Source organism: Homarus americanus, unplaced genomic scaffold (assembly GCF_018991925.1).
Source record: "Homarus americanus isolate GMGI-L3 unplaced genomic scaffold, GMGI_Hamer_2.0 scaffold24050, whole genome shotgun sequence".
NCBI classification, from domain to species: domain Eukaryota; kingdom Metazoa; phylum Arthropoda; class Malacostraca; order Decapoda; family Nephropidae; genus Homarus; species Homarus americanus.
This window is the reverse complement of record NW_024736661.1, coordinates 221,617-246,370: the sequence shown is the minus strand read 5'-3', so window position 1 is coordinate 246,370 and position 24,754 is coordinate 221,617. Positions and strand designations below refer to the sequence as shown.

The 24,754-nt window shown below is 41.8% G+C and overlaps 1 protein-coding gene across 7 annotated transcripts in view; it reads left to right on the top strand.

Annotated features, from left to right (window-relative positions):
- LOC121872352 overlaps window positions 1-24,754 on the top strand; it is a 94,673-nt gene that overhangs the window by 60,550 nt on the left and 9,369 nt on the right. For 3 of the 7 annotated variants that reach the window (XM_042375065.1, XM_042375068.1, XM_042375067.1), the window contains 12 exons: window positions 8,664-8,698; window positions 14,325-14,465; window positions 14,747-14,865; window positions 16,129-16,288; window positions 17,298-17,357; window positions 17,963-18,107; window positions 19,544-19,749; window positions 20,443-20,667; window positions 21,306-21,464; window positions 22,557-22,682; window positions 22,883-23,039; window positions 23,982-24,267. In XM_042375065.1, coding sequence (XP_042230999.1) covers window positions 14,381-14,465; window positions 14,747-14,865; window positions 16,129-16,288; window positions 17,298-17,357; window positions 17,963-18,107; window positions 19,544-19,749; window positions 20,443-20,667; window positions 21,306-21,464; window positions 22,557-22,682; window positions 22,883-23,039; window positions 23,982-24,267 — 1,728 coding nt within the window. In that variant the 5' untranslated portion in view covers window positions 8,664-8,698; window positions 14,325-14,380. The remainder of the gene's footprint in view (window positions 1-8,663; window positions 8,699-14,324; window positions 14,466-14,746; window positions 14,866-16,128; window positions 16,289-17,297; window positions 17,358-17,962; window positions 18,108-19,543; window positions 19,750-20,442; window positions 20,668-21,305; window positions 21,465-22,556; window positions 22,683-22,882; window positions 23,040-23,981; window positions 24,268-24,754) is intronic. The other 4 variants (XM_042375069.1, XM_042375063.1, XM_042375070.1 and 1 more) reach the window with 2 other exon arrangements.

Here is a 24,754-nt window from a genome sequence, read left to right as displayed (position 1 = left end):
TTAAGTGTCTTTAAATTTACTGAATGAATGGTGAGATGATCAGTACTTGTATCTCTAATAGCTTAACGTAACGACTTGATATCATCCATGGGAAGTTTACGGTAATGATGTTAACATTTACGGTAATAAATCAAAGGGTAAATAGACCGATTTTACCAGAAAACAGTAATAATAAAATACTCTCTTGTATTGGAGAATGATTTACCGAGTGAGAGAGAGAGTGGGAGGAGAGAGTCATTCGGTAAGGGTCCTGCGATAAATTATCTTAGTAAGTTGAGATGTAAGAACGTATCTCACTGACTCACTGTAACCACAAACCAAAATGGCGGCAAAACGGTACAAAGACGTAACTGTAACTAAGCACTGTTTTTTATCCTTAGAAGAGGAAATTTAAGAGAATAGAACCATAGGAATTTTAAGCGTCAGTTGGGTGTGTGTGTGTAGAAGCCGTCACCCGACCTGCCACGATCATAAATACTAAAACATTAAGGATTTAGTTAATTTTTCTTGAATGTGGTTTATCTTGCCTTATCTGTTATCTTATCTGTTATCTTGGCTCATCCGCTTTTCTCTCTGGATTGGGTCGAGGAGTACGGAAGCCGTGCAGAGAAGAGGAGTGGGCTTTGTGCAGGAAAGTGACAACACACGCACAACACACACACACACAACACACGCACAACACACGCACGCACACAACACACACAACACACTATACACGCACACCACACACACAACAGACACACACCCTTAATTTGTACAACACATAATCTAACCGAATCTTGACATCCACACTAATCCACAACGCTTCATCAGGGCCAATCACTCTAATCAGTAAACACCAAACATACATAGACTGGGGGTGTGGGTGGAAAGATGGATTCAAGAGGGTGTGGATGAGGTTCAGGGTTGTTCTTGGGGTGGGAGGAAGGTTCAGGGATAGGGGTAGGTGAGGGAGGAGGAAGTATTTCAGGGGAGCAGCGGGAGGAAGATTCAGGGGGTAGGGGTGTTTCAGGGTCTCCTCACGCTTCATACAGGATTTCAACCCTCAGCTCACATGACAAGCAACGACTCAACACACACACACCAGGCCCTGTAATACCTTAACTGACCCGTCCATGTCAGCTCGCCGTGTCCCCCATGTTAGCAGTAATTACGAGCTACTGATAAGGTCTCGTTTGAATATTATAATTGAAGGGGAAGCAGCTGACCGTCTTTAGGGACACCATTCAACGTGTGTCCTGATTGAGCGAGATGGTGATTGGGGGTTGACGAGGGAGCTTGTTTTGACCAATTTGACAGGAAGTGGGTATTTAGGGTGGTTTATAATAAGCTTAGTGTGTAGTGTAATTCATAGTAGTATGGTTGTTTGATAAGCTTGACAGTACTATTCATGACAGTGCGATTGTTTAGTAAAAAGCTTGACTAATATTGTGGTTCACGTTTAGAAAGCTTAAGAGAGAATAAGCAACTTAAAATAATACATAAATTGAAGCTATTTTCCTATTAGAGAATATATAACTAGCGCTTAAAATAGCCGACTTAAAGCTGACAAGGAGTAAGCTTAGTTTACATCAAGATGGTTAAGCTTGACTCCTCCATTTACGATACTTTACAGTCAATTCTCAAAGGTTCCTACGTTCATTATTCCTCGTAAATGGACAACTTAAGTCAAGGCAGGAAATAGAGCGTTCAAAATGGCGTCAAAATTACTCTGGGACTACACTAGACACACCAAGTAGCATTAGATAAAAGACATACTGTAAATGACATTGTATTAGAACCTATTTTATGTAATCTGAACCCAATTAAATCAACTTTTTTTGTAATTCATTTCTGTAGTTTGATTCTGTATTTGTGGTTTTTTTTACTTGTAATTTGTAGTATTTCAGGGATAAAGTCATCGCTCTCAAGGGATTAAGTTATCGTTCTCAAAGGGATTCATTCATCGCTCCTCAAGGTTAAGTTATCATACTGGAGGATTAAGTCATCATACTGGAAGGGATTAAGTCATCATACTGGAAGGAATTAAGTCATCATACTGAAGGGATTAAGTCATCATACTCAAGGGATTAAGTCATCATACTCAAGAGTTAAATCATCATACTGAAGGGATTAAGTCATCATACTGAAGGGTTAGTCATTGCTCTCAAGGGATTAGTCATCGTACTCTGTGGGTTTGTGTTATATAACGAAATAGCTACAAGTGTTTGTGGCTATAATCAGTATAGTCAACTCTATAACTTCCTATAAGACTATAACAATTATACATCACGTTTATGAGTTGGTTAAATTATTATAAAACTCTAAGGGATCTCAACATCAGTTTATCCCTTTAGATTACTCTGGTATATATTAGTGTTATATAAATAGGGTTGGTTAGGTTAGGTCAAGTTTGGTTAGTAAGGTAAAATTAGGTTAGGTTAGGTTAGGTCAGGTTAAGTTAGGTTAATGTTTGGTTAGGTGGATCTTATTAAAAATTTGGACTATGTTAAATTTTTATGCACAGCTGACGTTATGCATAATTGACAACATTCTACCGGACACGACTATTGTAAGTGACTGCTGGGCCGCATACAGGCCTGAACGAGCTGCCGGGCTATAATTACGAGCACCTAACCATCAACCACAGCCGAAACTTTGTTGACCCAGACACAGACGCAAACACCCCAAAAATTGAATCGTTATGGATTGCTGCCAACCGCTGAAACAACAAACAAGCCGATACTCCTCGCCAAATGTTGGATGGGTACTTGTGGCGTCAGAGTCACAAAGGGCAAAATTTGTACGAGCTTATTAAGTATGATTGTGGCCAGCACTTGTGATTCATAGACCTGTAAGTCACAAATAAAACATTTCTGCAAAACATGAGTCTCGCATTTAAAATCAGCACGAAAAACTGTATCATTATTGTACAGTAATAAGACCAGGTTAGGTTAAGTTACGGTTAAGTCAAGTTAGGTTCAGGTTAGATTAGGTTTGGTTAGGTCAGGTTTGGTTAGATTAGATTTGGTTACGTTAAGTCATGTTTCACAGGAATTTAATGTTTGACAGATTTTTGATAGTATAAAAAGCACGTCGATGTTTGGTGCAAGAAAACGTCTGGGATTTTCACTTTGTCGTATAGCGAATATTAACTAGGCTTCCATCTCTCGGTTATAGAGCCTTTGTGTTTTATGAAAGAACTAAGTCATATCGTGTGGTGTAGTAGCAGCGTAGTGGTGTAGTGAGCGCTGTTGGGTGTCGCTCCGCTCTCGTGTTGTCCGAATATTAAACTAAGGCGTTGGCTGGTCTACCTGTCCATGTTAAGGCTCATGTTATGGATGGAGTTACCTGGGCGATCCTAGTACAAGAGTGACCTGGCCACCCTAAGTGTTGGGTACAAGGTAGACCTGGCCATCCTAGTGTTGGGTACAAAGTTGGACCTGGTACTTCCTCTGGTGAACAACAAAGCTGACCTGCCACTTGACCAGGTAGCTATTGGTTAGCGAATCAACTAAACAGCCCCAGGTATATCCTAAAAAACCTGTTGCCTACTAAGAGGTATACCTGTCAACAAGGTACCAGTTTAGACTCTTGGCTCCCGAGTTATGTGAACCGAGTTATGTGAATGACTTTTAGAATGTTTGAGTGAATGTCTTCCTCTCGGTCATGTCATGCCAGCAGTGAATGTCTGTCAGGATGTGTCTTCACGCTTCTCTCCCCGTAAAATCTGGGGAAGAGGGTGAGTGTTGACGGAGGAGTGACGGACATGGGGACAGTCTTGAAGGAGTGACGGACTGGGAGGGACAGTCTTGACGGAGTGACGGACTGGGCGGGACAGTCTTGACGGAGGAGTGACGGACGGGTGTGGTGGTGATGTGTGAGTGACAGGTGTCGTCTTGTAGCACTTGACGGTGACAGAGGCTGTATTAGACAGTTCAGGGACTACTACTGTACTTGTCTGTATTGTGTACGTGGCGTCTGGTCCGTGTCACACCTCCTTACGTTAACACTGGCTGAAGGTTAGGATAGGCTAAGAAGAGTGAGTCGACGTTACGTTAAAATTAGTTTAAAAATGAACCGGAAATTCCTCTCAAAACAAGATATCTGAAAGTAGCTCCTCAAGAAAAATACATTCACGTTTAAATACCTCCCTCATCACCCTCTCCCCTACTCCCATCCCCCTTCTACCCCCCCTACTATTAATACATAACTGTACAGCTCGTGTCATATCTCAGATCTGTGTGTGTGTGTGTGTGTGTGTTCGTCCCTAGATGAAGAGATACCTATGGGGAAATGACGTTTTGCCACCTTAACGCTAGAGGGTGCTTGAAATTTAATGGGTAAGTGACGGAGAGAGAGAGAAGGAGGAGGGAGAAGAAAGAAGGAGGAGAAGAAGAAGGAGGAGACTGAGGAGGAGGAGGAGGAGGAGGGGGGGGAGAGCTGGTATGTGATTTGGCGCCTCTGCTAAAGCTGTGAGTGTATCGAGTTTTGTCTACGTGTTATTACTGTCTAGAAGTGTGTGTGTGTGTGTGTGTGTGTGTGTGTGATACCTTTCCAAACCATTGAGAATATTTCCTCTCCTGTCCTCCACCTCACGTGACAGCCCAGGCAGGTGAAGCCACAGGTTGGAGTCCGTCATAATAGTGATCATTACCCAGGTAGATTACGTCAATTAAGGTGATGTATGACAGGTGCTCGCCACTTAGCCCTGACTCGTAATATTAGTGGTGATTCTCAGGTAATATTTAGGTAATTATCATAATGGTGGTGTGGTGGATGTGATTATTGTTTTTGTTTACTTTATGGCCGTGTTTTTGGTCGTACCCACCCACACCCACCCACCCACCCAGCATACACTTCCGCAGGGGTGGATCCTCACTCACACACGCACTTCCCCACCACCGCCGTCACGGACCACCTGCCTACCTACCTCACCTGTCACAGCGTATCGCAGGAGGGACACGGATGGCTGAAATACGGCCCAGGAAATTACGGGCGGTGAGTGTGAAATAAGAGGGCGTGGGTGGGTGGGGATGAGGGCGTGGGTGGGTCGGGGTGTGGGTGGAGGGGAAGATGGTGCCGGGTGTGACCAACTCTCGACGGAGGCCAGATCACTGTCCACGCTGGCTCATGTGTTTATAATGTGTCCCTTGTGTGTGTGTGTTTATTAGTTAGTTTAGTGTGAAGTAAACTCAAAAGCTTTCAACTAAGCCCCCCAAAACAGCTTTGTGTCTAACATCAAACACTTCCAGCGAACGTCTTTTTCTCCCTTACACCGCCTGACCTGAACCAACGAACATTCTCCAGCGTCGTGTCCAGTGTCTCGGGTAATCACAGTGGACAAGTACGCGGCGATAACGTCTGGAGGTGTTGTACCTGTCGGCCACAACCCTGCTGGAGGTGTAACATGGCTGGGTGGATCGCCAATAATTTGATTTTCTTGCGCTTGATTGGTTCTGTCAATGGACGTCACTTAATCGCAGCTGATGATTGGTTCTAGCAGTGTGACCTCACTTGATCAAATCTGATAATTGGTTCATGTAGATTGACGTCACTTAATTGCACCCGATGATTGGTTATTGCAGCATAACGTCACTGAATGCGACCAATTATTGTTTCTCGTAGTGAACATCACATATTTCGCTCTATGATTGGTTATTGCTGCATGACGTCACTTGTTTACGCCGGCACCGTCAATGAAGATAGTATACTTGTTATGTGAGATAGGAGAACAAAGATGGGCTAGGAAAGATGTTATTATCCTGGCTTAACTGTATTAAAGAGAGGGAGGGATAGGGGAGGATAGACGGCTCCTCAGTGGTCAACATAAGAGACATTTACGACGCACCATACAGACGCAGATTAAGGTACTCACTGTCGCCATAAAATACACTAAGTATACATAACTACACATAAAAGATACATAAGTGATGCAGATGTGTGAGAGTCAAAGGGGTTGTATAGTGTATGCGTATGAAAGCCTCCCCCGCCAGATGACTTTATTCCCACTGCAATATATCAAGGGAGGAGGAGATTCAAGATGGCTGCTGGTGCTAATGTTTACACTTGGGACGTAGACGTGAGCTAAGTGATTCTGACGGTAAAATGGTGAGAAAAATGGCATCTAAATGATAAAGTTTGAATTATTATGACGTTTGTGTAGAAGATAAAGATATTAATAGAGGAAGAGTTGTTTAGATTTGGGAGTAATCGTTGGTGTAAGATAACTTAACCTTTTAACGTTTGTTATCTTAAATTATCGTGGTCAGTGGGTTAAGTTATAGTACTCAGTGGCTTAGTGGCAATTGTACCCTTGGTAGTGGTGATAGTACTGGTGATGGTAGTAGTAGTGGTGGGGGTAGTAAGTGGTGGTAGTAGTGGCTGTGGTGGTGGTGGAAGTAGTGGTTGTGGTAATAGTGGTAGTAGTAGTTGTGGTGGTAGTTTTAGAGGTAGTTGTAGTGGAGGTAGTGGTGTTGGTGGTGGTAGAAGTGACTCAGGGCGTGACCATGGGAGACGTCACACCTGTCTACTTCCAAGACAAGGTTAACTCACCACCATCCCTACCACAGTCACCACCATCCCTACCACAGTCACCACCATCCCTACCACAGTCACCACCATCCCTACCACAATCACCACCACTACCATCACCATCAAGGGTACAAGTGCCTCCCCCACACTCCACCTGGATTACCTGCATGTGCCAGCTCTCAAGGGGACACTTACCTACTTGTACAAGTGACCTCATTAAGAGATTTAACAAAGGTATCTATTATATTCTACGTGTGGAGTCCGTCTTAATCGGTCCCATTCCTAATCGGCCCCATTCCTAATCGGCCCCATTCCCTTGCTCAAAAATCCAATCATCTATATACGTGTTGAGTATTGACATTCGAGTTGGTGTATTTTTCTTTCCCGTCTTAACTCCAGCTCGTGTTGTGGAGGTGCATGACTCATCTGTTGGGTTAATAAGAGCCATTTGCAGTACTCAAAGTAGGGTAATTATCAAGACTTACCTGGGGATTACCTGGACCTTTAAATCCTCTCTTTGTACACCTTCCTCACCACTACTACAACCTGTGGATCACTTGAAGATTAGCCCCAGGTTAGTTCACCTGATGATTAAACACCCTGACGTTACCTGGGGGGGTTAGGTTACCATAACATATCCACTTTTCACTATTCTCTCTCCAAAACACCTGGATATAAATAAGAGTGAGTTAATAAACAACAATTTCAACAACACAGGTGAAGCTTAAACGACCTGAATTATGTAGAGAGAGAGAGAGAGAGAGAGAGAGAGAGAGAGAGAGAGAGAGAGATTTTTTGGCAAGAGTTTCTGCTCGTCTCTCTTGCTCCTCTCCTCTGCTCCACTAGGCCTTTTTGTGTGTGTGTGTGTTGACTATGTTACATGAGGAGAGGCAGGGTAGGGGTGAACGGGGCAGAGGCAGGGTATGAACGAGGTAGGGCGGGGAGAGAGTATTCAGCAGGCCATTACACAACAACAACAACACACACACACACCCTTTACTCCACAAACTGATGCTGCGTCTTAATTACCTCCTCGTGAGGTAGTGAGACTCTATTGTTATTAGTTTTATTTTTGTTATTATTATTGTTGTTGTTGTTATTCTTTATATTATCTCTCATTTGCATATTTCCTCCTTTATCCTATTTCCTTTGGTGTACGGCATGTGTTCGGGTGACGGTGGGGTCGTGACGGATGACGGTGGGGTCGTGACGGGTGACGGTGGGGTCGTGACGGGTGACGGTGGGGTCGTGACGGGTGACGGCGAGGCCGTTCTGGATGATGGGTGACAGGGTGGGAAGTCATCACAATACTTCCTTGATTAGGTTTGCCCCTGTCATCTACCGTCACCTCTGGCCCCGTCACATAGGGCGTCACCCGTGTGTTATTCTATACCTCTGGTCTGTCTATGAGTGACGTTTTTTTTTCCGTCACAGCCATCACAAAGCCTACCGTCTCTTCCGTCATATGATATACGTAACTTGCCGGCTCCCGTTAACTTCACAAGGCCTATCGTCTCCTCCGTCACATAACCTGCCTCCTGCCGTCACGCACACTCCTCATCTGTGTTACTCTTCCTTTCGTCACATAAGCGTCACCTGGTGTGTGTGTGGGGAGAGGAGGGGGGCGCAGTGTATTATTTTAAACGTTTTATGAACACAGAGAGAGAGAGACGATCGTGTGTGTAATAATAATAATAATAATAATAATAATAATAATAACTAACGGTTTATTGAAAAAGCTCTGCAGCCCGAAGACTGAAAATATACATTGGACAAAAATGACTTATTACAAACAAAGACATGGGGTGGGTGGGTCGTTTAACAAAGGCTTGCATTACTGAAAGAAGAAGGAACATGAATTGAACTTACAAATTATTATAGTTTACAGTTGATGGCCCCGGCCTGGACTGGTGTGTGTGTGTGTGTTGGTAGTAGGCAAGTATTAACCCTTCACTTCATTGGTAACACTGATATTTATTGTCGTCTTTCTTTGTTTACCTTATAAGTTGTTTGTTTGTTTGTTTGTTTATCCGTGTTTGTTTGTATCCTTTGTTTGTTGCTGTATCCCTGTATCGTCGACCATAACTGTACCTCTATAATACAGTTACACACATCTACTGTAATTTATTAACAGTTCTTATCATTTACAGATTCGGTGATTGGAAAGACGTCACTAAGCTCTCAGGTAAATAAGTGAATCTCTCTCTTACTTTCTCTCGAATATATTTTGTAAGTGTTAAGTAAAGGTCTTTAATCACACAAGTAGAGCCAGTGACTGTTAAGTGAGGCTTTATCTTATAAGTAGAGTCAGTGAATGCGTTAAGTAAACGTCTTAAGTAAGTGGTTTGTAAGTAGGGACAGTGACTTAAGTATAACATCATGTAAGTAAGGTCATTGTGTTAAGTAAGGAGTCATCACATAAGTAGGGGCAAGGCGAGGGGAGGGGGGGGGCAGGTAGGTATGCAAATTAAGAAACTGTCGTAAATATCTTCACCTCATGACGGTCACCTGTGTTACCTGATGAGCTGGGACAGAGGAAGGGAAGGAGGGAAGGAAGAAAGGGAAAGGAGGAGAAGGAAGGAAGGAAGAAAGGGAAAGGAGGGAGGAAGCATTGTATTTTGAGGGCTAATGTCAAGTTCTCCTAACCTTTTTTTTAATGTCAGAGAAGAGAGAGAGAGAGAGAGATAAATGAATAAGATAATATAATTTGGCTGTGTGTTTGTGCTTGTCCATTAGTGTTGTGTACTCTGTGTGTGTGTGTGTGTGTGTGTGTGAATCACTAGAGATGGATTTGGATATTGGATATATACGCACACACATACCCTGGGTGTCTTGTGTTGCTCTCTCTCTCTCTCTCTGAGGATGAGAGTACCACCTGTGCAGTTGGTGATACACACACACACACACACACCCACAGAGTACAAGTGTAGTGTTTATTACGTTAGTTTTGTACACTTAGTGATTAGTTTAATGTATACCCTGTGTTTACCTGTGTATTGTAGCTTGAAGAGTTAAAAGTACACCTAACATTAGTACCTACGGTAAATCTTATTATAGGTAGACACAATACAGGTGGTAATACAGTGTAGGCAGTATTTACGGTGTGCATATTAAGCGACCTTCCTCAGAACTCCAGGTATTTCTAATTTTACGTGAGGGAATAGTTTACGTGTGACTGGCGCATGCGTAGACCGGCGTGTCCTTGTGTATCCATGGTACTTACCTCACCTTCAGCTTCGCCCCTCGGATGTTTGGCAGTGATCTCCCCTCTTGAAAAACTCGGGTACGAAGTGATATTGTGCGGGCGTGATGGTACGAGGGCGTTGACGTGTGTGTGTGTGTGTGAGATCAAAGGGTTAATGGGTGACGTGAGATGTTAAAACGCCGTTGCTTAGAATTAGATGAACAGCCGCCCACACGTTGTATTCCGCCCACGTTGTATCCGCCCACACCTTGCCCACCTGACACTCGCACCCCGCCCACCCCCGCCCACCTGGCATTCATCCGCCCACCTCCACACCCCGCCCACCTGCCACCCACACCCCGCCCACAACGTATCACTATCATCACTACAACAATCGCCACCACCACCATCATTCGTCACCACTACCACCACCACCATCATTCGTCACCACTACCACCACCACCATCATTCGTCACCACTACCACCCACCATCATTCGTCACCACTACCACCACCACCATCATTCGTCCCACTACCACCACCACCATCATTCGTCACCACTACCACCACCACCATCATTCGTCACCACTACCACCACCACCACTTCGTCCCCCACCACCACCATCATTCGTCACCACTACCACCACTACCACCATTCGTCACCACCACCATCAATTGTAAGTGAGGTGTTGGTTGCAGAGGATCTAGTTAGTAGCCCAACCAGCTGTTCTTAATACTGTATATCCTGTAACACTGTATCTTGCACCATAACACCACACCACTTGCATCATACCACACCACCTGCACCATAACACCACACCACCTGCACCATAACACCATATAAATAGTCGCCGATTAACCTTTAAAAAGACACTTGACTTTTTAGCCAAATAGGAATAACTTTTCCATTTTAGTGTTTCAGTGTATGGGTGAGAGGGAGGGAGGGATGGAAGGGAGGGAGAGAAGGAGGGAGGGATGAAATGGAACAGAGGAAAAGGGAAGGAAGGAAGGAAGGGAGGGAGGGAAGAAACGGAACAGAGAAAAGAAGGAAGGAAGGGAGGGAGGGAAGAAACGGAACAGAGAAAAGAAAGAGGGGAGGGAGGGAGATTGGAAGAAATGAAAGAAGAAAGGAAGACGGGAGGGAAGAAAGGGAACAGAGGAAAAGGGAAGGGGGGAGGGAAGCAGGTTAATGTACCGTGTCCTCAGGTGTGGTAGTTAACGGGTTTATTATGCTAAGGTGTGTCTGAGTCAGTGTTGTCACCTCCTTCCCCTCACCCCCTCCTCTCCTTCCCCTCACCCCCTCCTCTCCTTCCCCTCACCTTTTACCCACCCTTTCCCTCACCTGTTTCTCTCAGCTCACCTCTTTTCTCCTCCATTATTAGTTTCAATACTTCATTTATTAATACTCTTCAGGTAAAATAAGCTGGAGGGGGGGGGGGTCTAATAACTCGTCAACCAATCTTCGCGTACCGTCGAGTAGATTGGATTGAAAGTAAACATTGGATTGGTAACATTATGAGATGTTCTTGTTAACATCAGGCTATTGTACTATTCCAGATGATACTAAATGTTACATAATACTTCCTTGAGATAAATGTATAGTATATATCAGGTGCCTAAAAGAGAGCTCAGGTTCTCAACTGGCTCAGCCATGTTAATATTGTTATTATTATCCACTCTGTATCTGTGTTTTTCTGGCTAAATAAAATGTTTCAAACAATCAATCAACCAATCAGCATGGATTTAAGCACCCACGTCATCACCAACATCCGGGTTATGTATTAGCTCTCTACCAATCAGCATGGCTTTAAGCACTTACGTCATCACCAACATCCGGGTTATGTATTAACTCTCCACCAATCAGCATGGATTTAAGCACTTACGTCATCACCAACATCCGGGTTATGTATTAGCTCTCCACCAATCAGCATGGATTTAAGCACTTACGTCATCACCAACATCCGGGTTATGTATTAATCATCAACGCCCAAAGGAAAGATTTCTAAACACACGTGACGTAGACGCCGCCATTTCCTGTGGGTTACCTCTGTATAATGGTACCTATTGTTGTTAGGGGAAATTTGATATTTGAAAGACCCTCATAAACGAGTCTGGTAAGGCAGGGATGGAGGGGTGCCATTGGGGGGTGCCATAAAGGGAGTACCATAAGAGGGTGCCATAAGGGAGAGGGTAACCCACTTTACAGGAAATAACTGATATCTCTCTCTCTCTCTCTCTCTCTCTCTCTCTCTCTCTCTCTCTCTCTCTCTCTCTCTCTCTCTCTCTCTCTCTCTCTCTCTCTCTCTCTCTCTCTGGCTAGTTTGTTATAAATATTATGAACTTAGGTGTGAGGCAGCCACAAGGAGTGAGGACATCTTCACCAGAGAGAGGGAGGGAGAGGTCGTGTTTCAGCTGTTGAAGACATTTTCGGGATAACCTGACAAGTGTGTGCGTGTCCCTCCCTTCCCCTCTCCCCTCACCACCCTTTCCCTCCCTAAGGACAGTATTTGAGGGTAAGGACTGAACGCTTGTTTGTCTGTCTGTCTGTCTGTGTCTGTATTTCACCACACCACAACCGTCTCCTTCATTCTGTTGTCTAGATACTTGACTGAGTGTCTGTTTGTGTCTCTCTCTCTCTCTCTCTCTCTCTCTCTCGACCAGGAAATTCCACCAGTTTACTCAACACACACACACTTGTATTGAGAGTTAATGACGTCATCAAGTATGCATGTGTCGATTTCAGAAGGGTCGACTGGGGCGCCTCGGCTTTTTGTTGGTGAAGGCCCTGTGGTGTGTGTGTGTGTTTCATGAGTACAGGTCGCTGGTAGTGCCAGATCATAAAAATACTATCCAGAAGGTACAATACAGGTAGCTAATCAATCCTCTGTCAGAACACCAAAGGTTCCCAGACTCTGACAGGAGCTGAACACAAAGCTGACAGCTTAGTACAGTTCGTTAGCTGAGTCCAGTTCATTAGTTGTTCAGATGACTTGGAGGAAGAAGCGGTAATTGGGTGTTGATAAGAAACATCTGTACCTCATCTCTCTCTCTCTCTCTCCCTCTCCCCCTCTCTCTCTGCTCGTGTTATCTACTTCCTGCATTCGTTAAATTTCTGTTATCCACTCTTTTTCATTTCTTCTTTCTCTGTTATATCTCTCTCATTCTTGTCTCCCTCCACATATCATCTCTTTTATTACGGTCCACACTGATTAGTCCTCAAATAGAATATGACTTTTATTGTGTATGAACCTTTGTCCTGTGTGGCAGTGAACAGTGGTACCACCCTCAGTGTCAAGACCTGACTAAATTACTCAGAATAGGCCAACTGTACTACAAGTTTTGTCAATAATGTTGTTAAACTAGTAATCTCCCGCCCGCTCTCCCTCCCTCCCGCACCCCCCCCTCCCGCACCCCCCCTCCCACACCCCCTCTCGCACCTCCCCTCCCACACCCCCTCCCTTCCCTTTCCTTACACCCTTCCCTCCATTCATTCCTCTCTTAACAACATAACTCCTCCCTTCCTCCCTTCCCTCTTACTATCTCATCTCCTCTCTCTCACCTTCTTCCCTCCTCCCCTCTCACCTCCTGCCCTCTTCCCTCACCCCTCTCCTCCGGCCCATGTCAGCTGACCCAATAGCCCAACACTCATGTATTACCCCTTCCCCCTACCCCTCCCCCTTTCCTTCCCACCCTCTTCCCCCTTCCCCCACCCCTCTTCCCCTTCCCCACCCCTCTTCCCCCCTTCCCCCGCCCTCTTCCCTTCTCCAAATACAATTCTTACACCCACACTGTCCGACGATTGGGGCCCTACTCTTTTCTTTCTGTGTCTGCATTTTTTATTTCTTCTTCCTTTTTAGTCTCGTGTCATTACCAGCCAGGTCGTCATAGTTTATGTCTGACACTGATGTTATGTTGAGCCATTAGTGCCGCCCAAACCACCCTCCCTTCACCCACCACCCCCACTCACCCACCCACCCCACTCCACCACCCCCACTCACCTCCACCTCCTCACCTTAGCCACCCACTCCATTCACCCACCCGCCCACTTAGCCACCCACTCCATTCACCCTCCCACCCACTTAGGTAGTGAGGGTGTTAGGGATGGAGGGAGGGTGTGATAAAGGGAGGGAGGATGTGATAGAGGTAGTTAAGGGAGGAGAGATAGAGAGGGAGGGAATGGTACTCTTTGACGTTCACCATGAAAAGAGAGAGAGAGAGAGAGCAATAATAATTACCGAGGGAAAGGGAAAAAGGGAGGGAGAAGAGGAAGGAGAAGAAGATAAAACAAGTGATCCTTAAGACAGAAGACGAGCTGTATATCCACTCAGCCACGGCACTCCAGGAAAATCTGAGCATAGGTATAAATATTGACGCTGACTAAAAATAAACATAGACATACAAGAGTCTCAAGGAATACTGTCCACTTCAGTAGTAACAGATGGTCAGTATATCAGCATTACATAATTCAGATACATACAGTGGCTACAGTATACCTCCTGAGCATGGGTGAAATTATGTAGTAAAGGTATTTGTATTGATAGGTTCAGGAATGACTTGTACTGTATGATATCCCTGTGTGTATTATGTATTTTGACAAAGTTGAATGTAAACGTGTGTTCTTTTTACAGGTGGTGGTGTGAGCGGTGTGGCAGTAGAGACGAACTTCCCTGCTGGTGTGGGCGGGATGGCGGGCAGTGTGTGGGTGGGGCTGAGTGCCAGTGTTCTCGTAGTACTGCTGCTGGGACCTGGCATCACCTTGGCCGTACAGTGTTGGTTGATAGTATTACCTCTTTATATAACTACACGTTTTCTGTGATTATCATTTTTTTTACCCGTTTTCTGTAAATAGTGATCAGCTTAGTGAAATATTTAATTACTGTATTTAGATTTTTTGTAGGTTTTCATGGTGATTTAAAGGAATATGACCATTAATTTTTTACAGATTCAAAGGTTGTAAACTATGTCAACACAAAACACAAGAGCTATATTTTTCCTCAGAGAGCAATAACTCCTGTGACCTTACTTAACCGTATATAATTATGCGTTTCAGTGCCACCACGTGTGAGGGCCTCTGAGGGTGAGATGCACTTGACAGAGGGTCAGACTGGAGCTGTGTTGGAGTGTGTGCTAGATGTTGGTGATGACCCTATCTCTTACCGCTGGCTCAAGGTAAATGTTATGCTGGTTACCTCATCTTGAATTGCCTTATGAAGTTAAATTGGTGATAATTCAAATATTTTGTTATTTTAATTGTGAATGCTTATTAATTATTGAAGGGAGAGATTGTGTTTGTTTTCCCTTCATTCCAGTCACTTTACATCAAGGTGGGAAAAACGTTGAAAGCGTGAAGGAAAAGTTTTATCTTACGTTTGGGTAGGCCATGACACAATCATGAGTAGTTTAGTGTCACTTGCAGTCATGAGGTAGTATGTATGTCTCGGGGTGTCCTCTATCTCTACTAATGTCATACAAGAACTATGTATGGTGATGTGCTTTGATTTCCTTTGCTTTAAAAAAGACAAACAGAAGAATATTAATTGTCCTTTGGTGCACGACCTACGAGACACCCTGTACCTTTGCCAACAGTGCATAACAGAGAGCCAGTACAGTACATGTCCACAGTGCCAATAGTGCCAAACTGAGACGTGACCGACCTCCCAAGCGACTAACAGGCCGATCAGTGACGAAGAGGATAAAATAAAATAAAGTACACTAAAGTAAAAATAATTGCTGTATCTTACATCCATAATAAAAAATTAAGTAAGTCCGCCCATAAAATGTTCCGTTTTCTCTTATCGCAACAAAGAAAATGGACGTAAATAAACAGTAAATGAATGAGATTAAATGAGTGAATGAGTTTAAAGGTTATGGTAGTATTAAAGGGAACAACCCAGTATCTTTAATTAAATGGCTGACAATAACAATAACAATGATAATATAGGTCGTTAGCGAGGGAAATGTCGAAGAAGAGTCTCAGAATTGTCTTAACTATTGATTGCAAAGATAAAATTCTTTAGATTCGATTAATAATAATAATAATAATAATAATAATAATAATAATAATAATAATGATGATGATGATATTATTATAATGTATAGAATAATTACCGTGGAGTTAATACAAGCTAGAGTTATATTAACTTCAGCTTTAGAAATTTTAAGAAAAAATTCTCCTAATGGAACTTTAGTCATTATTTTTGAAAAATGAATTTTGTGTTACAGAGTATTAGCAAAGTATTTATAATAATAAATTAATTTCAGGATTATTAGGATCCCTAGTATACTGATTTGGTGAGGTTAAATTAGGATATGAAAGGTTAGGTTAGATTAAATTAGGTTTGGTTAGGTTAGAATAGGTTATGTTAGGTTTGGTAAGTTTAAGATAAGTTAGGTTTGGCCACAATAAATGAAGGTTATTATTTTTTTTTTCAGAATAACGAACTGGTCACTGGCACCTTAGGGTACGCCTACCGAGGGTATCGTCAGGTCCTCCTCGCTCTCCATCCAGTCGAGAGGCAACATGCAGGCATCTACACCTGCGAGGCATCCAATAGTGAGGGGGTTGATTCCGCTGACATCCAGGTCAATGTTGGTGAGTTGCCGAGTACTGTATTGGGTCATGACACAGCTGTTGACCTTGATAGTGTAAATACTGAACTAAACAGGTGATTGATGTTCTTTTTTCTTTTATGGAACAAATTAATAATAGTACAACTTTGTTTTTCTTGTGAAATCGGTTATTTTGCAAAATGACCGGCATGCATATTGGTAATTTTGCAAAATAACTTACAAACAGACAACCTAAGCTAACCTAACTTTGTGGTTGAAGAAGGTTAGGTTAGGTTAGGTTAGGTTAGGATGGCTCGTATTTGTTGATACACAGATAAGTGGTCCTATTTATTTTTTGTTTTTAACTTTGGACTATGTGCTGTCCTAACCATAAGGTTAGGTTAGTTTAGGTCGTCTGTTTCTGAGTTATTTTGCAAAATTACCAATATTCATGGCTGTCATTTTGCAAAATAACCGATTCCGCAAAAAAAAAATATACATTGCGGATGGTAAATACAGTATAGTACAGTATTGTATTTGTTGATACTTTTATTTGTTTATTTGATGTTATTCATCTTTTCCTCTGAAGTTGTTTTTTACATCGACATTTTTGTAATATTGTTTGTGTTTTGTATCAGGTGTTACTGTATTTTCTGTACTGTATATAGTATAAGTGGATTAATGATTGTATCACATCAGTGCTCTGCAACAACTACAGTCTTCTACCCCTTCACTACGGGGACGCCACTTTTCATATTTTATTTCTCGAATATCAGATGATTTTATTCAGCACAGATATGATCCCATACACAAGAGCTTAAACACTTATTCTAGATTATTAAATATACCAGTCATCAAGAAACTAACCTAACCTAACCATTAAGGGAAATGCATCACTCTGGTTGCACTGGCTACACTGTGCCTCTCGTAGTAAGGAATGCACTGAGTGTAATCTAACGCTATGTGGTGGATGGGATGTATGTGTGGCATTACTGGGAATGGTATATCTGGATGTACACATTTGGAATTACATATTATAATTGTGTTTTCAGGAAGGAGTGATGCTCTGCTCCCCAACAATGCTGAGTTACCTCATACTGATGGAATACTGAGTAAGTAGAGAGAAGATTTTATTCTAAGTTTGATAGATAGATAGATATTCAGTATAATTTTCATACAAACTTACGTCTATTCAGCATGCATATAGACAATGCAGGTAGACAATATGCTTAAATGGCTTGACATCTTACCATTGATCCAAGCTGGTGGGAGAAGTTTGAGAAGATTCAGGTGATGTTAGGAGTCTGGATTGATGTTCTTACACTGAACAGGAGTTGGTGATGAATAACCTTACATGAGTACCTGTTGAATGGAGAGGGCATGAGAATGATAAGAGTGGTCAGTGTGTCAGTAGAGGTTATGATAAGAGTGACCAGTGTGGTAATAGAAGTTAGAATGATAAGAGTGACCAGTGTGGTTATAGAAGTTAGAATGATAAGAGTGACCAGTGCGGTAATAGAGGTTAGAATGATGAGCGTGACCAGTGTGTCAGTAGAGGGTAGAATGATGAGAGTGGCCAGTGTTGCAGTAGAGGTTAGAATGATAAGAATGTACTCTCTTGTGTTTCTTATGGCCTGTTGTAATGTGTTTATCCTCCCGTTATTTTGATGTTCTGTGAAGGCTAATCGTTTTTCTTATCCATTTTGTTTCACTACAGGTGACATTGCTACGTCCCTGAGTGACGTACTGGCAGAGGGGGAATGTGCGTGTGACACCCTCTTCTTGCTTCACTCCTCACCTGATGCTCCTCCAGGGAACCTTCCAGCCCAAGCTAACTTAATATACACAATTGCCAGTAGCATGTGAGCAATTAATTCCATTTAAATACTGTATTTATATTTTTCTAAATGTTATATACTGTACTCCGAGTCTCTGGGTACCTTGCCTCTGTTTCCCTGTGAATTTGTTTTACAGCCGTCTGATCATGTACAAGTGACCTGTGAGAAAACACCAGCTAGAGCTTCCCCAAGTGTGACCTGCCATGTCCGAGGGGCTTATCCTTGTCTAGCTCTTCACTTAAAGACACGGGTGTATGGGTCAAGTGGTCTCTGGGGGTCTACAGGTGTTTGGACCTGACAAAAAAGATGTCGCTTTGAGCCTCAGACAGACATATCCACACGGCCTCTAGGGAGTCGAGCTTTACCTCCAGAGACGTGGTTTTCCTGGGTGCCTTGGCCTTCTCAGACATTTTCAAAGTTACATCACTTCACAGTCACAAAAACAGAGCAAACAATCATAAAGTAAACAAAATGCTAGCAGCCGACACTGGTCACATCATGTTCACAACAACAGAGGCAAAGCACTTCACAGTCACAAAAAGCATTGCAAAAATTACTTTAGTCACCAAAACAGAGTACAGTACACTGTGAATGTTAGTGATGTCCTTTCACTGTAAGGTAAAAAAAAAAAACCACAGATGATAAATAACAACACTGATACTGATCGATAATTTAATCATTGAGCAACATAATCACAGACATGTGCGATCACCATGGAACAAAGCTTGGAACTGGAGTGCACCGGGTGGCCGCATGCCGGCATGTAGGTACACCACAGCTGACAAGTGCAGTGAGAGATGCGTTCCATATTCTGTGTATCAGCGATTTGGGCCAGGCGATGACCATCGTTCATGCCAAAAAATTAATTATCGTAAATAGGGGGGTTGGTCTTTATACTGTACCTCACCATTGTGTAAGGGAAGTATCTTAGATAGGTAGATAGTGAATCAGAGGACACCTGTACTGTGTAATACTGTGAAGTCTGTCATTTTTTGGGGGGGATTGGGAGTTTGAAGTATTAATTATACCTATGGTCAGTGGGCCAGAGGCTGCTCTTCCATAAGTCTCAGTGTTGTATAAGAGCGTAATCTACTACTGGGCGAATGTAAGTCTCTTGCCTGTGTCAGACTGGCTGGGGTGTTCTAGTAACCAAAATTTCACAGGTCAGTTGTCCTGTACCCTCAGCTATCTATTAAAATGTCTTGCTTTGGTCATTAGGTTTTTAACCAAAAATTTTATACTATAAATATTGATGTCTTTAAATTTGAAGAATAAGCATTTGTTTACATTTGGGATATATTTTATTTTTGGTAAATTACTTGAAGAAATTAATGATCGAGAAGAAACCCAGAATGGCAGACAAATTGTTTATGTGTCTGCCTTTGTGGTTTATTCTCACACATTGTCGTTCATGTTATGGTGACTCCAGCCAAAATTATTAATTTTTCTTCTGGTTTCAGTATTTCAGAAACTAACAGAGTAAGTTTGATGACGTACTCAGACTACACAAGCTCAAAGTTATCTTTTAAAAAGGGAGTGAATCGCTGTGCTCTACGAAATGCCTTCAATGACCTCTCACAGGAGAAGTGGACTACCCGTATACAGCCTGTTCTCAGAGAAGTTTTTAAGAAATTTAGGAAATCTAAGGCAAATTGCAAAGTGATATGTAAGTAAAAATGTATACAATATAAGAATGACCTCGGTATAATAATAAATGTCCCTCTAAAGGCTTTCCATGTCACCATTACGTACAGTTCATCAAAAGTATCTCCAAATTAGTGCATCTCAATGGAACAGATGTCAATTCCTTTAGTCAAAAGTGGCATCATGATAAATAGTGTATTTTAGGTTGGGGATTGATCTGTTTCCATGAGTGATTTTCAGTTGCATGTTCAGATTAGCCTATTCCATTGACTGGCAGCTATTTCACAAGACACAGATGCCCTCATTCAGTGTCGTTAACTTTTTCTCACTACTGTGTTGTAACAGATGTGTTCTCCTGTAGTGTTCCCTTTCACAAAGATCTCCCAAATTTCTCCTTTGTTCCTCTCTTTGACTTCATGCAACTGAACACATTACACAGCAGCTGCAGCACATCCAGCCCCATAAATCACTCACCTGTGTGTTCACCAATCATACACACAAAATATATTCTTAGATTATTTGAGAATTAGTTAGGAACTCCTCCCATGTTGGTGAAATATTCTTGACTAATAATTGCTGTACTGTATTCCTAGTTTAGTGATATTTAGGGATATATGGGATGAAGGTAAAGAAGAATGGCAGCTTTGATGTGGTATAGTACTGTACTGTGTATGGAAGTGCCCAGCTTAGTAAATTATATCTTTGTTCTCCACAGTTCTGCCCATCTTTGGCTCGCTTGGGACAGAGGGTGCAGACTTGATAGAAGCACAGCACCTAAAGAAAATCGGTGCCAAGATCTTCATCCTGGAAATAACGCCCGAACCCATAGAAGGAGTGATGGAAATGGCATCCAAACGTGGTGACGGGCAGCCCTACCACTGGCGGGTGCCCCTCCGCATCTGGTCTACCATTGTTATGTACATGAAGTATATGACCGAGGGTAAGAATGCTGCAGCTTGGTGTGTCAGATTTTTTTTAATAGTGTTGGTTAGTTCTGAATACTTTACCAGTCCTGATGTTCTTATTCCCATTAACTAACACAAGCTAACTCAATTTTATAGAAATGCAATTTTATGGAATGCAACTTTCTGTGGTATTTTAAGACATTTTGGAAATATATTTGTCTTGGGAACATGTCTCAGCATTTCTCATGGGAATTGATGAGACAAGTTTACGAAAGGCTGTTTAGGAACATACCGGCAACCATCTCGTAAATCAGGTTCTGCCTCCACGTCTTCTTCTTCCAGATACAAAAAATACGTCAATTGTCCTGCCTCTCTCACACCCTTTTGACCCTTTGATGATGATGTTTTAACCTTGCTGCTTCATATACCCCAAGATTCAGACTCATGAATCCAAAGCATTTATGGACAGCAAGAGAAGCAATAGGACTTTAGACTATGACTGTATACTTGGAACATACTTGAGAGGAACTGTGCTTCTTGATACTCTACTGATGTTTACATTTTTTGCCAAATGCATCATAAAGGATTTGTGATATTTGTGGGTAACTGAATATTTAAAAAAATTATCTGCAGAAATAATTACAGTACTCGTAAATTCGCCTGTCTCTTACAGAACTTGTCGGCTGTATGTCTGAGGCAGAGGACATACCTAACAAATGTGTGGGTGCTGGTGGTGCATGTACAAACAGCAGTAAGTGTGATGGCATTAACTACGGCTGTATAAATGGCCAGTGTCAGATGCTTCAGTGCAAGGAGGATGCCTCGAGCCCAGGTAAGATATGTTACATTCAAAGTCAAGTTTGGCTCTTGATGTAATGCCTTGACAGCTACTAACTTGTGAATATCAGGTGAGAATCATCATCATCATCATCATAATACAAGACTCATCATCATCATACTTGATTCTTCATCATCATTATACAAGACTCATCATCATCATCACCATGTAAAGCTTCAAAATAATATAATCATGTCAAGTGTACACAACAAAGTAACATATAAACTCAAATCAATTCTAACCATCTGGAAGTTGTGATGTGTGAGAGGCTCCGGACGAGAGTAAGACGAGGAACAAAGCATCTTGAGATGTGCCTATTGGTGGGCAGGGATTTCATTATGAGTCTATTGAATACAGTGTTATAATTATTAAATTTAGGTAATGGGAGGGGAGGTGAGAGGGTGACCGTAGGATGCCTTCACATACAAGGTGATCTAAAAGTCCCTGTGCACCAGCCATAGTTAACACTATAGTTATTCCTTGTTATACCTACACTGTTATATACCTTGTTCTACTTACACTGTTATATACCTTGTTCTACTTACACTGTTATATACAATACCTTGTTATACTTAGTCAATATTGGGAATGGTATTCATGTTCAACATTTACTGTGACCCTTTTCAATATTTACTGTAAATAGAAAAATGTAATTAACGATATTCTTAATTGTTAAGGTGCACAGTGACTTTTTGGTCACCTTGTATGTTTCTGGGGCCATTTCTCTCTTCATATGTCTATTCAGGTCTCTGTTACTCTTCATTACACAGAATTTACAGAAATTTCAATGATTAAACTTGGCATAAATTTGTAGGATAATACAGTAACTCAAAAAATAGGATGACATAAAGATTAACATTCCCAACTTATTTCACCTGATGGTTAATTAACCCCCTTATGATAACTAACCTAGCCCTCCCACAGTCCCCCAGGTAGCATAAGGGTGTTTAATCATGAGGTTGCAATACAGTTAGGGTGGTTAATATGCAGATGATCCCCCAAAACACTTATTAAATGTTAACTGGATCGGATCAAAAACTACCCTAGTGGATACCATTGTCTTCATCTGTCTTCTGTATCCCTCAGAATGTTGCAACAATTATGATCAGTATTGGTGCGGTGACGTCACAAATCAGTGCACATCCAAAAGCAACAAATGTGACGGTCACTTCCAGTGTATGAACGGTGCTGACGAGGACAGCTGTTGGTCGAGTAAGTTGGGGGATCGTGTAGTCTTGTTTTTGTGGCTTATTTCTTGAATTTGGTTTAAAATTGTTCATAATTGTGGAAATGATATCCTATTTTGTCTCCATTCACACATAGTGGATGAGTGAGAGTATTCTTGTTGAAATTCAGTCAGTTTTATGGTCATATTTTTTCATCTCATAGTGGGAATTTATTTACTTCTTCAGGCCCGTGTCCCTCCGACAAGGTAGCACGTTGCCAGAGTAGCACACTGTGTCTTGGCCTGATGGACCTGTGTGATGGTGAACCAGCCTGCCCGGGAGGAGAAGACGAGGACCCACGCTTCTGCAAGTCCTTCCCCTGTCCTGTCAATAGACCCTTCAGGTGGGCTTTAAGTTTTATTGCCTTCTGTTGGCTTATTGTTTATTTTCCAATTTCGACATTTACTTTGGCACTTTTAGCTTACACGGTCATATATATAAACACATCCATTTTTTAATCCCTTCTCTACGGGGACACCGCACAGTATTATTCAGCTCATAGGGGAAGCCATAAACAAGGCGTTTAAGTAAGGTAGAGAGATAACTAATGTTTCACTTGAGTAATGAATCGGTTTCATTGTCATGGTACCTGTACTATATACACAACAACTCATAAACAATATTGGTTACTGGTATTAGTATTTGCTTATATTAATCATTCATGATGTTTGTAATTTAGGTGTTACTACAGCATGCAGTCTACAAAGATATTTTTAGTCTAACCCAACCAAACCTAAAATTACTGAATAACTAAGAATTTTTTTATATTATTATACACATTCTAAAGTAGTGGACAAATAGTAGACCGCAGTCTATAGTGTAAATATGTTGTAGACTGCATGGTATAGTAGCACACAAGTTTGTGTAAAAAACAGTTCTACGAGTTGAGAGTCAACCCATTTCTACACAAATTGATTAATCATGAAGCTGTCTCTGCCTTATCTGTTTTTATTTTCCAATTTATGATCAGTGAACTGTCTCGGTGTAGGTTGTGTGTGCACTGTTTTGAAGATTTTTTGTTGCAATCATTTTTATGTTTCCTCTTTAAGGAGGTGGACAGTATTGTTGTCTTGTCTGGAGGCTTTTAAATGTTTCCTTGTCCTTGGAGAAGATTTAATATCAATATAATTGATGATACTTTACTTGAATAGTTTGTCCTCACTACTTGAAGTACAAACCAACAAGATCAACTTTGTGTTAATGGTGAGAGCTAGAGTCGCAGTTCAAACACCGTACTGTACAGTACACCAACAGGTGTATTTTTATTCAAATTTACTTGTGGCAGATGCCGTAGTGGAAAGTGTATTGAGAAACAGAATCTGTGTGACGGCGTCTTCAAGGACTGTGAGGAAGGTGAAGACGAAGCCCTGGACTACTGTACACATGTTCACGTCTGCCCCAACAATCACCCCATCAAGTGTGACTATGGCATATGCATTGCTGAGAAGATGATATGTGATGGCTCATATAACTGTCTTGATGCAAAAGATGAACTGGTATGTGAGAGAAGAAATTGTCCCGCTGATCGGCAGTACAAGTGCTTAAGCGGTATATGTATCAGCATGGATAAGGTACAGCTGCTGCTGTTCTTTTTCCTTCATCTTATGCTTGATAAGATGTGATGATAACTACAGTAGTGAAATATTGTATTTGATAAACACACAATAGGTAGTTAATTATCCTCAACTTCTACTGCATGGATCCAATAAAGAAAGAGAATCTTGCCCTTAAAGAGCTTTATGAGAACAAGATAAAGGGCTTTATTTTTTAAAACTATTAAACTTATCAGTCTCTTCCTGTGTCTTGTAGTGATAACTTCTTAAGTGAATCTTCCTTATAGGTACAGTGTCTTATCTTCACAGGGAACAGTGAAACCAACACCAGGTTGGTGGACGTTGTTAATATTATGATTATTAAACATGTCAGAAGATCTTAATTTTTTAATGTTACAGCTAAAACACTAAAGGAGAATAAATGTAAATAATCATCTGCTGGTTCAATCATCATTACGTTAGTTAACATATTATTTAAAAAATAAATGATCGGAATTTAATAATT